At 37.8% G+C, this 14,250-nt stretch overlaps 1 protein-coding gene across 2 annotated transcripts in view; it reads right to left on the bottom strand.

Moving 5' to 3' along the window:
- MTREX (Mtr4 exosome RNA helicase) overlaps window positions 1–14,250 on the bottom strand; it is a 96,121-nt gene that overhangs the window by 1,300 nt on the left and 80,571 nt on the right. Inside the window, exon 26 of one of the 2 annotated variants that reach the window (XM_036760842.1) lies at window positions 334–438. In XM_036760842.1, coding sequence (XP_036616737.1) covers window positions 334–438 — 105 coding nt within the window. Of the gene's footprint in view, window positions 1–231; window positions 439–14,250 lie in introns of those variants that run through there. The other variant, XM_036760835.1, reaches the window with a different exon arrangement.

Below are 14,250 nucleotides of genomic sequence, written 5' to 3'. Positions count from 1 at the left end.
TTGATTGAATAGAGCAATGCTCCCCTGACACTTAGATTTTAGAATCAAGAGGTATAGAACAAAATATTTGCTACTAATAGAGCAAATGTGGAACTAGTGGAATAAAAAAAAAGTTGTTTAAAGCATCAATACTAATTCTGATTTCATGGCTCTAAACACTGACACCAACTTGGCCTTCAGCAGGCGAACTCCTTCACAGGCCTGGCCCACTTATATGCATTTTTGTACTTTTTATTTGGATATCAAAGTAAAAAGGCTCCCTAGAAAATCAACATATATAAACCAACACTTTTATTAGGAAAAAAATCCATTGGTTAAGGGTGAGGCACAAACCTTCTGCAAATTTATTCTCCAGTTCAGTGTTTCCAATAGCTTTTGCAGCTTGACACATCTGCCGAAGCAATTCTTCCAGACGCCTCATACAACGAATTATGCTGCCTAGTCAAAAAGAAGAACAATTACCTAACTTGCTTAGACCTGGAAACATTTCTGTCCTGGGGTAATGCAGGCTGAAGAGGCATGAGAATGTCTGTATTGAATTTTATATCCCACTGCCCTGGGAGTTCTGAATTTATAAAGCATGTTTCCCCTAGAAGAGTTACAAGCTTGCTAAAAAGTTTACCCAGGGAAATATCTGGGCCTTGGCTTGAAACCTGGCTCTGTTAATTTCCTAGGTGTGTGACCTTGGACAGCTTTAACTCTTGGTACCTCATGGGATCAACAAATCTAATGCTGGAAGGAGCCTTAGTTCAAATCCCTTGTTTTACAAATGAAACCAGTCAAGGGAAGTGACAGTCATACACCTATATGGGGAAAACTGGGAATTAAAAGACTGATCTTCTGACTCTAAATCCAGTTAATGGCACACGAGAGGAAGAGCAGAGACTTCTCAAAGATGTCTGCCAGCTCTAAATCCTCTAACATTACAACCCCCCTCATGCAGGTCAAGGCCAAGTGTACTGTGTCAGCCTTCGCTGTCCTGTCCTGTTTCCCCCACTGAAATTCTAGGGACACTAAGATCTTGTGCCAGAGGAGTGTGCCAACTGTCTTAGTCCCAGACCCACAGTTCTCAAAATGCAGGTCACTTTAGGAATAACCATTACTGCCATTCTATTTTAAATTCATAAGCACTCATTCAAGGCATCTAAAAAAAGCAGTTGTTTAATAAGGGCATTTTTTTTTTTTTACCATTAATTGACTTAAAAATCTCCTCTTTTCTAACACAATAGTCTTTTTTCTTATCCACAAGGATAGAAGACTAAGACTAATTTTCTTAATGCTTTAAAAACAAAAAAATTAGTGAATCTATAAGGAAAGTACTGTTTGCTTGCTTGGATTACAATAAAAAATATTTATGCCCTGCTAAAATAATAAAGACTTAATCATCTTATTCAATCTGTGTTGTTGTCGTTTCTGACTCTTCATGACCCCATTTGGGGTTTTCTTGGCAAAGATACTGGAGTGGTTTGCTATATTTTTCTCCACCTCATTTTACAGATGAGGAGACTGAGGCCAACAGGATTAAGTGACTTGCCCAGGGTCTGAGGCTGGATTTGAACTCAGGTCTTCCTGACTTCAGGAGTGGCACTCTATATGCTGCTCCACTCGGGTAGCTTGAGACACTGTCTCAAACTAGTAATGTGCTTCATCGCTCATTTCTACAAAGCTCTCTTCCCACCACTAGTTTTCTCATAAGATTGCCATACATCTGCCTAATTTTTAGTTTAGATAGTGAAGGGGCATTGCCCAGGGCCCAACATTACAGAACATCCACAATCATTGTATTATGTATTATATAATTAGAACCACATCGAGCTAAAGTAGAATCACCTAGGGACCTGTACTGATTTCAAGTTTTAATCAGTTAACTTGAAGACATTTCTTGTCAGACTTGCTGATGCTCATACGATCACACATTTAGAGCCTGAAGGAACCTCAGGATACTTAGTCCAACCCCCTCAGATCTTTCATTTAAGGAAATTAAGGCCCAGTGAGGCTGAGTTTGCCCAAGATCACACAAGTAAGTGAGAGGTCCTCTGATTCCAAATTCAACACACTGCCTCTCAATATAAGCTGGGAGGGAAAGCTTAACACAGAACTTCTAGAGAAAGTGCTACAGAAATTTTTGTAGTCAAGACTCAAAATACCTTGAGGCTAGAAAAATGGCATTCAAAAAACAGTATTTAGTGCACTGGATGGCAAAGTACCCAGAACAAAAGTTGATGTTTTTACTGTATTTTGTATTGTGAGGCTGCCACTGGAATGCTGCTCAGTTTTGAATGTCACCATATTTGGAATGATGTAGATAAGCTAGAGAATATCCAAAAGAGGATAACCAAGATGGTGAGAAAACTGCAGACTATGACCCATGAGGATCAGTTGGGAACTGGGGATATGTGATGGGAAGATTAGACTTATTCTGCTTAATGTCAAAGGTCAGAATTTAGGAATGATGGGTAAAAATTGTCCAATGAAACCAAAAAAATTTAGGCTTCATTTAACGACAATCCCACAACGGAATTATTCCAAAATATACTGGGAGATAGTGAGTTCAAAGGTCTTTGAGCAAAGCCTGGGTGAGCTACATGAAAGAAGGGATTCTTGGCTCAGAGCTTGAGAGACCCTGTCAAGGACACAACTTTTCCTGACTTTGTGACAATCACCCCTCCTTAGCCCTTTGGTATCTTCTGTTCCTAAGACTTTAAGCAGTTTTCAGCAGAGCACAAGGCTTTCTCAGGAAAAAAAATATGTAACTGTAAAATTCTAGGAAAACACAATCTCACGCTAACATTCCCTGTCAAACTGAAACATTTTATAGTAAATTTTTAAAAACAAAAAATGTTCAAGATGGTTAACCATAGAATATTTTTTACTAGTGCCATGAATTGAATGCTTTTAGCTGTACATCTGAGAATTTTTTCACTGAGAACAATTTATTTTCTGGTACTGTAAGGTCAAGCCAATGATCTCTCAGGGTGTCCCAAAAGTCTTGGTGCAGTTTTAAGCTATTAAAGATTTTGAGACAAGCAAACTACCTTAGTGAAGGATTTTATAAAATTAGAGTTAGCAGGATTAATAATAGCCTTTTCTTGTTGCTCCTTTCACCAGAGATACTTTACAGGAAAAAAATTATCTGTGAGCAAACAGCCCCTCTGTACCCCAGTGTGAAAAGATTACTGAACCAAGATGAATGGGGTGTAAGTCCTGGCTCTGATACTTGTGAAGTGTTTGCATTTTAAGCAAATTTTCTCTCTAGGCCTCAGTTCCAGGACTGCAGTGTAGTTCTAAGGTACAAATTATCTGTCAGGAACAGTACAGAGATGTAGTCTTGCCTTAAGTAGGTGGTGTCCTTTAGAGGAGTCAGAAATTCTGGATTTTGTAGCTTAGGGTCTCATAGAGTAGGAACCTTTCCTTGTAGGTACCTGACTAGAATTCTGGGCAAAAGAAGTCTAGAAGAACAGAAAATAGAAATGGCAGCTCATGAACTAAGGCAAAGATAAAAGATTGAAGACTGGAAGGGGGAGGGGAACCCTATAATTTGGAAAAGAAATCATTTCCAAGAACATTTTGGAAGATGTTTTGCTTAATACATGTATAAATAAAATCTTTTCTATTACTTGGTATATTGCTATCTAGTCTTTAGTTCCCTTAAATGACTTGTAAAACGATGAAATAGAAGTATGTAAATGCCAAATACCTATAGTAACAAGTTGTAATTTTTCCACACTGGGCACGACAGTAACAACTCTCAAACTCATGAGCAAAGATATTTTCTTTTCTCTCTCGAGTACTTTTAATGACGGAAGGGAAAATTCAGTGACTTTTCTACCTGTGGGCTTTTTAAGTCTCCCCTCCGCCCATCAGTGCCTCCACAATCAGATGGGAGGCAGGAAAAGACCCATGTTCCTTAATCCAAGCAGTCTTTTGTAACAAACATTTAAAACATGAAAAAACATACAATTACTAAGTCTGTACTTACTATCTGAATAAACATTTTCAAATTTAATACACAAGGGAATTTAAACAAACCAAACTGTTAGGAATGCATTTTTATATTCCTTAGCTAAAAGTGTGATTTTAGATTTTAAGGGGTAAAATACTGCCTACAACTTTAAAAAATTTTCCCTAGTTTCAATTTTTTCCCTCATGTTAGCAAACCTTCTGTAAAATACTTTTGTCTCTAGACACCTATCTTGCTGACATAGGTAAGGGACCATTTATGTGTTTTCCAATAGTGACAAAATAGGTGATCTGACAACCAGTGGTTAGGAAAAGATGCTCTAGAAGTACCTTCTGGGCCCAATCAACTGAATGACCGAGTTGGTACAAGTGAAATGATTCTGTAAATGATCCTCTTTGTATTCACGTGGCCACTGAGACACCATGAGGTTAACTCTGACCTTATCTAAGCAGTGCTTTTGGTGGATGCCCAAAGGCACCAGGGAACATGACATCAGTCTTAAGTTTTCCAAGGGAAAAAAACAAACACAAAACATATATTTACTTCTATGTTCCATATAGTGTGGAAAGGGCTTGTGTTTTTGTCTTTTATATATAAACTACAACCATATATGTTTCAAACTCTTCAGGATTCTAATAGCCTGTTAGCAATTTTTTTTTAAAAGAAATACACCAAATGATAGCAACGGGAATGAGACTGCTCTTCTGAGTCATAACTTCCTTTCAGCTATTTGACATGCTTGACACCAATATTCTATTTTGGCACAGAAGTGATTGTGAGAGTAGGAGTTTTGAGAGATTAACATTGAATTAGAGCAAAAAAGCAAATATTTTGGAACCAGTGAATACAGTACCATCAGGAACACATGGCAATGTGTCTGTATAATTCCTGGACACAAACAACAGCTGACTTCTAAGTTCGCTGCCAGATAAGGGTTAGTCTAGTCTTCCTCCTTTAGTCTTTTAGATGAAGAACAACCTGCCCAAGGTTAGACAGTCAGTGGCAGAGCCGCTCTTGCCTGTCACTGTAAAAATAATCCTTATTTAACCTTCAAACACAGCTAAGAGGCCAAGTGTTCCTGTTACATATTTGAAGTCAAACACAAAATAGCTTTGTTCCTCTCAGAGATGCACAGGAACCTATTTTTTAAAGCTACTTTAAAGAAAATTGGCTGATATTTAGAGATGGTAGCTGGAGACTGGAATGAGTACATTGTAACTAAGACTTATTTCCAATGAGAGGTTAAAGTTAGCGTGCGAATTCTTCCTTTCTTCTTACTGCAAACAGCCAGGGAACTCATTATTCCTCTAACCCAGCCTTCTTTTAGAGATGAGGAAATAAAAGCCAAAAGAGGGCCTAATATGATATCATTAACAATATTATCATCACTTCAAATGGCCAGTATAATTTCACCCAATTCCTGATTCATTTGGTCTTCTTTTGGGCAATAAACCTTCTGAAGTAGCTTACTCTAAGTGGTAGAGTCTATGTCTATGGAGAGAGTGTGGGAAGAAAGACCTGAGTTGTAATCCAGGCGCAGACAATTAAGGCCCTGGGCAAGTCACTTAGTCTGTCTGCTTCAGTTTCCTGACCTGGAAAACAGAAACAGCAGTAGTACTTACCTCCAAGGGTGGTTGTGAGGATAAAATGAAATGACATTTGTAAAGAGTTTTGTAAGCCCATTATTATTATTATTATTATTATTTTTCATCATTATCATGATTCAAACTGTAACATCATAATACTTAACTATATGGCTAGGCCAAATGACCGACTACAAACGGCCTGCACAAGCTCTGGTCATGATTGTTTTCCACTGTCCTACAGTGAGGTGGCAGAGTGGATAGAGTGCTGCGTCTAGAGTAAGGAAGACCCTTCTTGAGTTTAAATCTGCCCTCAGACATTTATTAGCTGTGTGACCCTGGGGAAGTCACGTAACCCTGTTTGCCTCAGTTTCCTCATTGGTCAAATGAGGTTTGCCAAGATAATCCCAAATGGGGTCACAAAAAGTTGGACACAACTGAAACTATTAAACAACAAAAGTTCTACAGAAAGATTTAAAATCACTCTAGTTTCTGACAATGGAATGTGAAAGGAAATCCTTGATCACAACATATGCTAAGACGTTCCATGACACTGTCTATCCGGTAGAGGGAGACTAGATGGGAAAGGGAAGAAGACCCAGGAATGGCAGGAAGCCCCAACTTCTTCTTTGGGCTACTAGCAAAATGAATGAGTTGTTTAATTTACATTCCTAAATTGAATATGCGCAACTGATTTTCTTTCAACAATTTAATTACTATTATGGAAGAGCTTCTATTCCAAGGGAATTATGTAATGGTTTGTAATGCAAATCCTTTCTTCGTGGCAATGGGCTGATTACCAAATGTCACTTTAACCACTGTAGCAAGAACTGACCTAAACCATTTCTTGCAGCAACCCTGTATTTCCAAGCAAGTATCACTGTGCCAGGGCCTATACCTAAGACCCAGGCAGACCCTTTGTCTATATCCCAAACATATAAGTTTAACCTATTTATAACACATAATTGGGGAACATACTCAGTCTCATAATATTTAGTACTTTGACCAACAGAACAACTTATGAGACAAAACAGAATCTGTAAGACAAATCACAGTTAAAACCATATGGAATGAATTATTAAGATAAAACTTAGCCCAAAATAACTGAACTAAGCAAATCTTCAGAGCTCAGCCACGCTGCATTCTGGCAAACACTGAACTCAATTTTGGAAAGCCCAACTTGGTTGCAGAGTCTCAGATTACTGGAGAATAATTAGGAAAATGAAGCCACGAGGCACCCAGAGAGCTCACACATGGGCTACAATCTCATACTAGTTGTGGTTGTTGCAGACCAATTCTTGTCATCAAATTATACTGTACATGCACAAACATTAAACTGTCTATAGAGAAGGACATTGTGTGTGGGGGGAGGGGGGTGTCAAAAGAAAGGGGGGTGGGGTGGTGGAGAGAATTTATTTAATGAAAACTTGTTTGAACTAGATTTTCATTCCTAGTCCCTCCCTACCAACTTCTTGGGTTGAAAGCTAACATCCAAAGGTTCCCCTTCTAAGATCTCAAAGTTCTTCTTTCATAGATGAAGACTTGCCATATTAAGTCCTTGAAAATGCTACCACCCACTGACATTAAATACATTAATGATTGGCAGAATTAGAATTACCCACCCCAAAAGGCTTACTGTGAAAGTGCTCTTCCTGTTCCAAATCCTAAGATCACATTTATAACTATGTAAGAGAATACAACAATTCACAGGTAAAAATCTTCCTCCCACACCATTTTTTGGGTATTTTGTGGTCTCTCAGTCCTTTGTATCCTTCAAAAGAAACTATCTTGTAAAGGGTAAGTTATTTGTAGATTTAAGGTAAGAAGTGAAGCTTAAAAACTGAATAACAGCATGGAATTTTCTAATAGTAAGCATTAACCTCTAATGTCACCATTTCCCAAGCAAACACTTAAATGTGTGCTCAAATTTAGATCCAGAAAAAGTATCAAATGCTAATAAGAATGACTTTATTTTGGAGTCAAGGGCTCATTAGGAAGTACCAGTAGCAAAAATTTCTTAAAAATAAAAGCCATTCTCAAAAGATCCACTAAACATAGTCACAGGTTTTTGATGTTAGGATTTGGTTCAATTGCATAATTACAACAAAACCAAAATAACATCGTGCTCTCAAATGTAAAAAGTCAATACATTTGGAGATCTAATTGAACGCAGAATTATTTCTGTGAGGGATGCGGGTAAAAATTAATGCTGTCCTCTAAATCTTAAGACAATAGAAATTACAACAATTCTGGTCACTGAAGCCTGTGGGCCAGGGTAGCCATACCCACAAGGAGCTGCCAGGTGGGCACAGGATCAGAGCCCAGGAGGAAGGGCTCTCAGCTCAAATGGAGCCAAACGGGATCTTCAAGAAGCAGCACACAGCCCTGGTCACCTTATTTTCTTATTTCAGGAAAAGAAATTCCTGTTTAATAGCCAAAGAAATAAATGGCCCCTAGGCTTATTAAAACCCTTGGGAGGCAGAAGCATATAGAAAGAAGCTCTGTAAGATGTCTTTGCAAAGGGCACCCTAGGTAGCATTGTCTCCATGTCTCAAAGGGGGCTATTAATGATTCTTCTTCCAGCAAGAGAGAAAAGGCAACAGCTTTTGCTCAGCACACAATGGTGACCAAAAGAGACCCCAATTATGACCCCAAAGCAAACCCTCTCCCCCAAAGAAGGCCTAGGTCCTCACCAGCATCCTAACAAACAATTCTATTTAAGTTTAGTTTAATGAAATTAAAACAAAACTGAGGCGTATGCTTAATATGTAGTTCTTTCTGAAAGCATTTCTAAAACACATGGCCTTCATTAGCACAAGATAGTGTTAACTCTCACAGGCTTAGATTTGCAAAATATTTTGAGGATTATAGTGCTAAGTACAGAGACTGCTGAGGCTACTATTTTTACTTTTTAAAGATCCAAGATTTTTTTTTAAATTTAAATATGGGAATACTAACGGTGAAAGCCCAATAATTAAAAACTTCCAATGCTCAAATTTTGTTTCTATAAAAATTAAGGACACACTGTCTTAGTTGTCAGGGCTTCATTATATGCTGCTATTAAAGATTTTTTCCCCCCTATCAAGAACTATTCCATACTGAGCCTATAAAAATCATTACAATTGGAAGAGTGGAGAAAAGAACAAAGGATAGTAATTATACAGGACACACCTTTTCAGCTGGTGACATAATAGGGAAAATGCCCAAGCATGAAAAAAATGCTTAAAAGTTCCATTTAATTCCAAACTTAAATCCACTTCCATATAGAAAGTAGGATAGAAATAATAAGGATTATAATCTAGCATTTATGTAGTGCTTTAAAGATCTGCAAAGTGCTTTTTGTTATTTCAAATGATTCCTGGAAGATGGGTGCTATTATTATCCCAACTGAATAGAAAAAGAAACTGAGGCAGATAGCACATGAAACTGTAAATCACTATTATGTACAGCTCATTCAGAAAAGTATACAATAAATTCAACATTACTTTCAAAGATATCTTATTTGTGAGTAAAAAACAGAAAATTAAGTAAATAATAAACACATACAATCTTTCAATCTTCTGCTCACTTAGAAAATGGAATGCTTGAACTATGAGTTTAAGGAGAGGAAATGTCTAAAAGAATTGCACAAAGACAGGTAATATCAAGAAATAGGACAGATTACATAAGCTTAGCTTATATAACTGTAGCCTGAAATCTGCCTCTACAAACAGAAAATAAACTTACATAATTTAAATTGCTCAAATGATCCTAAGGAGCTGAGAAAAGATGGCAGAATAACTTTCAGGAATGCTGGTATGCTACTGAAAAGGTCAACCCATAGGTGGAGTCTTGTATTTGGGCATCATCCCAAACTGTCTTTAGTTTTAAATAGCACAGAGTTCATGTTTCATAACATATGCTACATGAAACTTCTATTTAGTACAAAATTCAAATAAAATCCATAAAGTCAAGTTTTCAGACTCCTTGAGGGTTCTGTTCATGTGTCTGGGCAGGTATCATACAAAATCAGAGCATTTTCTAAGTAGAAGTGACCTATTAGACTAAAAACAACAACGGTCTTTCTCCTAGAGCTAGGAGCTTTAGTCCTTTCTCTATAATGTCCACACAATAAAGTCCTTTTAGCCCTCCTAATAAAAACATGAAAACTGAGGCCCAAAGATAAATGTGTTTACACTCTTAAGACAGTAAAGGGTCTTTAACAATGTTCAGTGGGAAGTACTAACAACGTACCTAACACTGAAAATGGGCAGAGAGGGCCATGACTGGGAGTGAAGGCTCAAGAAGGGAGTTCCAAAAACATGACTTATGAGGCAAGCACTTTGACATTATTCCTTTAAGAAACTATTTGCCTATATGTATCATCTCCCCTCCTAGAAATAAGCTCCACACAAAGGACATTTATATAGAGCTCTAAAGTTTGCAAGGCACTTTACATCATGATCTCATTTCAGTATCATAATAATTTTACAAGGTAGGAATTTTGATTAAATTTCAGACCTGGAATTTCATAGTTGGGGCCTCCCCGGTGAGAAAGCAAACTTCTAATGCCGATTAGTAGATATTCTGCAATTTAAAGGTTTTAGAAAGTAGCCTGAAACACTGAGAAGTTAAATAAATTGCTCAGTATGTGCTAAAAGCTGAGGTCCCATTCCCACTGCACAATACTGCCTCTCTGTGAGGCAAGTAATACAGGAATTTTTATCCCCAATTTACATGAGGAAACTGAGGCACAGGGAGGTTAAATAACTTGCCTGTGGAATCAGCATGGCTGAGTCAAAAGAGCTTTCGATTCGGAGGATGGTTTTACATCCGCGTCAGCTGCTCACTGTGGGACTGGCAAAGGCAAGGGCTTGGCCTTGGTGGACTTAGTCTAAACCCTCTGGTCACAGCACCAGAAAGTGTCAGAGACATGACTGAGGCTTGGCCACTGAGCCACCCACTTCTCCAAGACAGCAGAGACCATCTGTCCATCCTCAGAGCCTTACTTACAGACAGAAAAGGGCTGTGTGTTAGCAAACTCTTAGACATGAAGACTCATACATATGTATGTAGCTATAACATTCATGTAGAAACTGCCAGAATTTATGATTCTCTTCTATGTAAGCTATCTGGCCTTAAATAAATTGCAGGAATTCAGAAGTCAAATTTTAAATTTGATTTGGTTGACAATAAAAAAGCGTATAAAGAGCATTTCAGATCCTCTGGCAGACTTTGAGATTAGATCAGAATAGGAAATTTCCCTTTGTTGTTTTGCTGTTGTTCATAGGTACTTTCAAGTCAAAAAATATTTAAGTATCTCCTGCATGCCAGGCACCAGCTTAGTGAAAAGGGTACAATTCTTTCTCTAGAGTGCTAATCTTCAATCAGTCTGTAACTATGAATGTCAGCACAAGTCGTTCTTGCACCCATATTTTCCCCTAAGCCAGTGATGCAGAACTGTGAATTCCTCAGCATAGAGCCAAAATCTCTGGCAAAAAACAAACAAAAAATGCCCCAAAAAACCAACCCCTCCACTAATTTTGCTGTTGAGCCATTTCAGTTACATCTGAGTCTTTGGGACTCCAGTTGGGGTTATCTTGGCAGAGATACTGGAGAGGTTTGCCATTTCCTTCTCCAGCTCACTGATGAAGAAACTGAGGCAAACAGGGTTAAGTGACCTGTCCAGGGTCACACAGCTATTAAGTGTCTGAGGCTGATTCCCCAATTGAGAAATGGTCAAAGGATATGAACAGGCAGTTTTCAGAGGAAGAAATTAAAGCTATCTACAGGCATATGGAAAAATGCTCTGGATCGCTGCTGATTAGAGAAATGCAAATCAAAACAACTCTTAGATACCACATCTCTCCTGTCAGATTGGCTAAAATAACAAATCAGGAGAATGATAAATGCTGGAAAGGATGTGGGGAAATTGGAACATTGTTGCATTGCTGGTGGAGTTGTGAGCTGATCCAGCCATTTTGGAGGGCGGTTTGGAACTACGCCCAAAGGGCTATAGAAATGTTCATACCCTTTGACCCAGCAATTCCACTTCTAGGGTTGTATCCCAAAGAAATCACGCAAGCGGGAAAAGGACCCATATGTACAAGAATATTTATAGCGGCTCTCTTTGTGGTAGCCAAGAATTGGAAATCAAAGGGATGCCCATCAATTGGGGAATGGCTGAACAAACTGTGGTACATGAAGGTAATGGAATACTATTGTGCCATAAGAAATGGGGATGATGCAGACTTCATAACAACCTGGAAAAACCTACACGACATAATGCTGAGTGAGTGGAGCAGAGTCAGGAGAACGTTGTGCACAGCCATAGATATATGGATTCCGTGAGGACCAACCCTGACAAACTGTGCTTCTCTCAGCAACCTAAGGGGCAAGGACAACTACAGGGGACTCACGATGGAGAATGCTATCTTCATCGAGACAAAGAACTGCGAAGTTTGAATACAGACTGAGGCACACTACATGCTCGCCTTTTCTGCTTCTCTTTTGTTTTTGTGGTTTTTTTTTTTGTTTTTTTTTTTTTGGTTCTGTTTCTTCTTTCTTATGATTCATTCCATTGGTCAAAATTCTTCTCCACGACTTTACTAGTGCATAAATTAATTCAATGTGAAGTTATACATGACAGTTATATGAGACTTCATGCCGTCTTGGGGAGGGAGGGGGGAGGGAGGCGAGAAAAACTGGAACTCAAAACTATGTAGAACCGTGCGTGGTAAACTAAAAATAAATAAAGAAATTTATTAAAAAAAAAAAAGTGTCTGAGGCTGGATTTGAACTCAGGAAGACTTCAGGCCTGGTGCTCTGTCCACTGCGCCACCTAGCTGTCCCCTCCTAACCCTTCTACTGATCCATGTAGGCAATTGGCCTTTAACTATAACGTCTTAGAGAGGTAGTGGGAACGCTGAGAGGTTAAGGGAATTGTCCAGGGTCAAACAACCTGTACGAGTCAGAGACAGGACTGGAACAGAGGCCATTTTCCTGACTTTAAGGCAGGCCTGCCACTATGCTATACTGATGCTTCATGTTGGATAGCAAGTGGGGCATAAAGTGATTCCCACAACATAGTTTGGAAACAATATGAAAATAAAGTACCAGTGTGATAAAGATAATTCATTTTCTGAATTTTATCATTCAGGCGAATATCTCACAAAACTCATAAAACACAGGCCCATGCTCCAAAGCCCTGCTTGTCCTATTTGAACACACTATGAAAAGAAGTAAGTTTAGCTCTCTGAAGCAAGAATCAGATCTCCCAATCATATACTCAGAGCTACAAGGGACCTCTCAGGCTGCCCAGTTTCACAAGCTCATGCAAGATGGTAGGGATGTGATTTGAACCAGGGTCCTGACTCCAAATCCTGTGTTTTCTTTACTCCATCATGGCACTTCAGCAATCTAATAATGGAGACCTAATGATAAGCTTACAACAGCAACATACCAAATACATGTGTACAAGACACATATTTTCTCAAAATGCTCACTAACGTGAAGATGAGCAATTCTCTTAAAATAGTCTTTACAGTATAAAATTTAATAGGTTGCGTCAAGTTCAATATAATAATTTTATGTCATCACACAAGATTTATAATCAAATTATTGGATAGCCATTTTAAAATTTATAAAGCCTATGTTTCTAATTCACATCATTTTTCTTTAACGATTATCTTGGTTTTATTCTTACTTTATTAAAATTTATCCTTATTTATTTCCTCCATCTAAGCTCTTTTTCAGTCTCTCAATTATTTTTTCTTATTGGTTCATCAGTCTTGATTTCTTCCTGATTAGTTTTATTTCAGTAGTTTGAGTTAAGGTTCATACCAGCGAAGTTTATACTAAAATAAGAGACCATTCATCAGTTTGTTAACGTAAAGGCCATAAAAAGTAACTCACTGATGAAGCATTATGTGAAACAAATATACTTTAACTAGAAAATAATTAATAGCACTGTAACTGAGTCATTTTCCTAATGGAAGAACCTGATAGACGAACATTATCTATCTCTACCAAAGAACGTAAACATGTAGATAAACAAAATATCCATGGGGATTATATCTAATAGATGACTAGGACCCTGTCATGGGATAATAAGAATTTATTATATTCTTCAAATAAATACTCTTCTGAACTTTAAGAATTTGTAATTCTGTCAATGTGGTTATCCCATTCCTCAACTGAAATGTTAAGCCCACTATAATCCAATGGACGGCCTTGAAGGAATAAGCATTGCTAAAAAAAACTTTTGTCAACCTGGTGAAAAGCTTCTCTGAATTTAGTAGGACTGCTCTTCAAATGACAAAAATATTTCACTTTGCCCATATTTGAACAAGCCTTTCTAGAACTGTGGTACTGCTAGCTTGGCCTCTGAGAAAGTAGGGTAAATCTTTGAAAAATAAATACATATTTAAAAAACATGTATAGATATGTCTATACCTCCACACACCTACATGCACATGCTTCTCTGGAGCCATATATATAGTACTCTTCACATTTTGTGATATTTAAATGTTATTAAATCAAGTACAAAAAAACTTTGGCTAGAATACCTTTTAGTAATCAATTAGAAAGATAGGAAATGCAATAAATATCCCTCTCTATATATTTTATTTTTTAAAAATGGAAAGTGAACAATTCCCATTTCCTTCTCTGATAAAATAACCATGCTTAATATTTTCATTAAATTTCTAAAAAAACAAAACAAAACCC

Source organism: Trichosurus vulpecula, chromosome 1 (genome assembly GCF_011100635.1).
Source record: "Trichosurus vulpecula isolate mTriVul1 chromosome 1, mTriVul1.pri, whole genome shotgun sequence".
NCBI classification, from domain to species: Eukaryota; Metazoa; Chordata; class Mammalia; order Diprotodontia; family Phalangeridae; genus Trichosurus; species Trichosurus vulpecula.
Note: the sequence above shows the minus strand (reverse complement) of the source record. Positions and strands in the feature narration are given on the sequence as shown.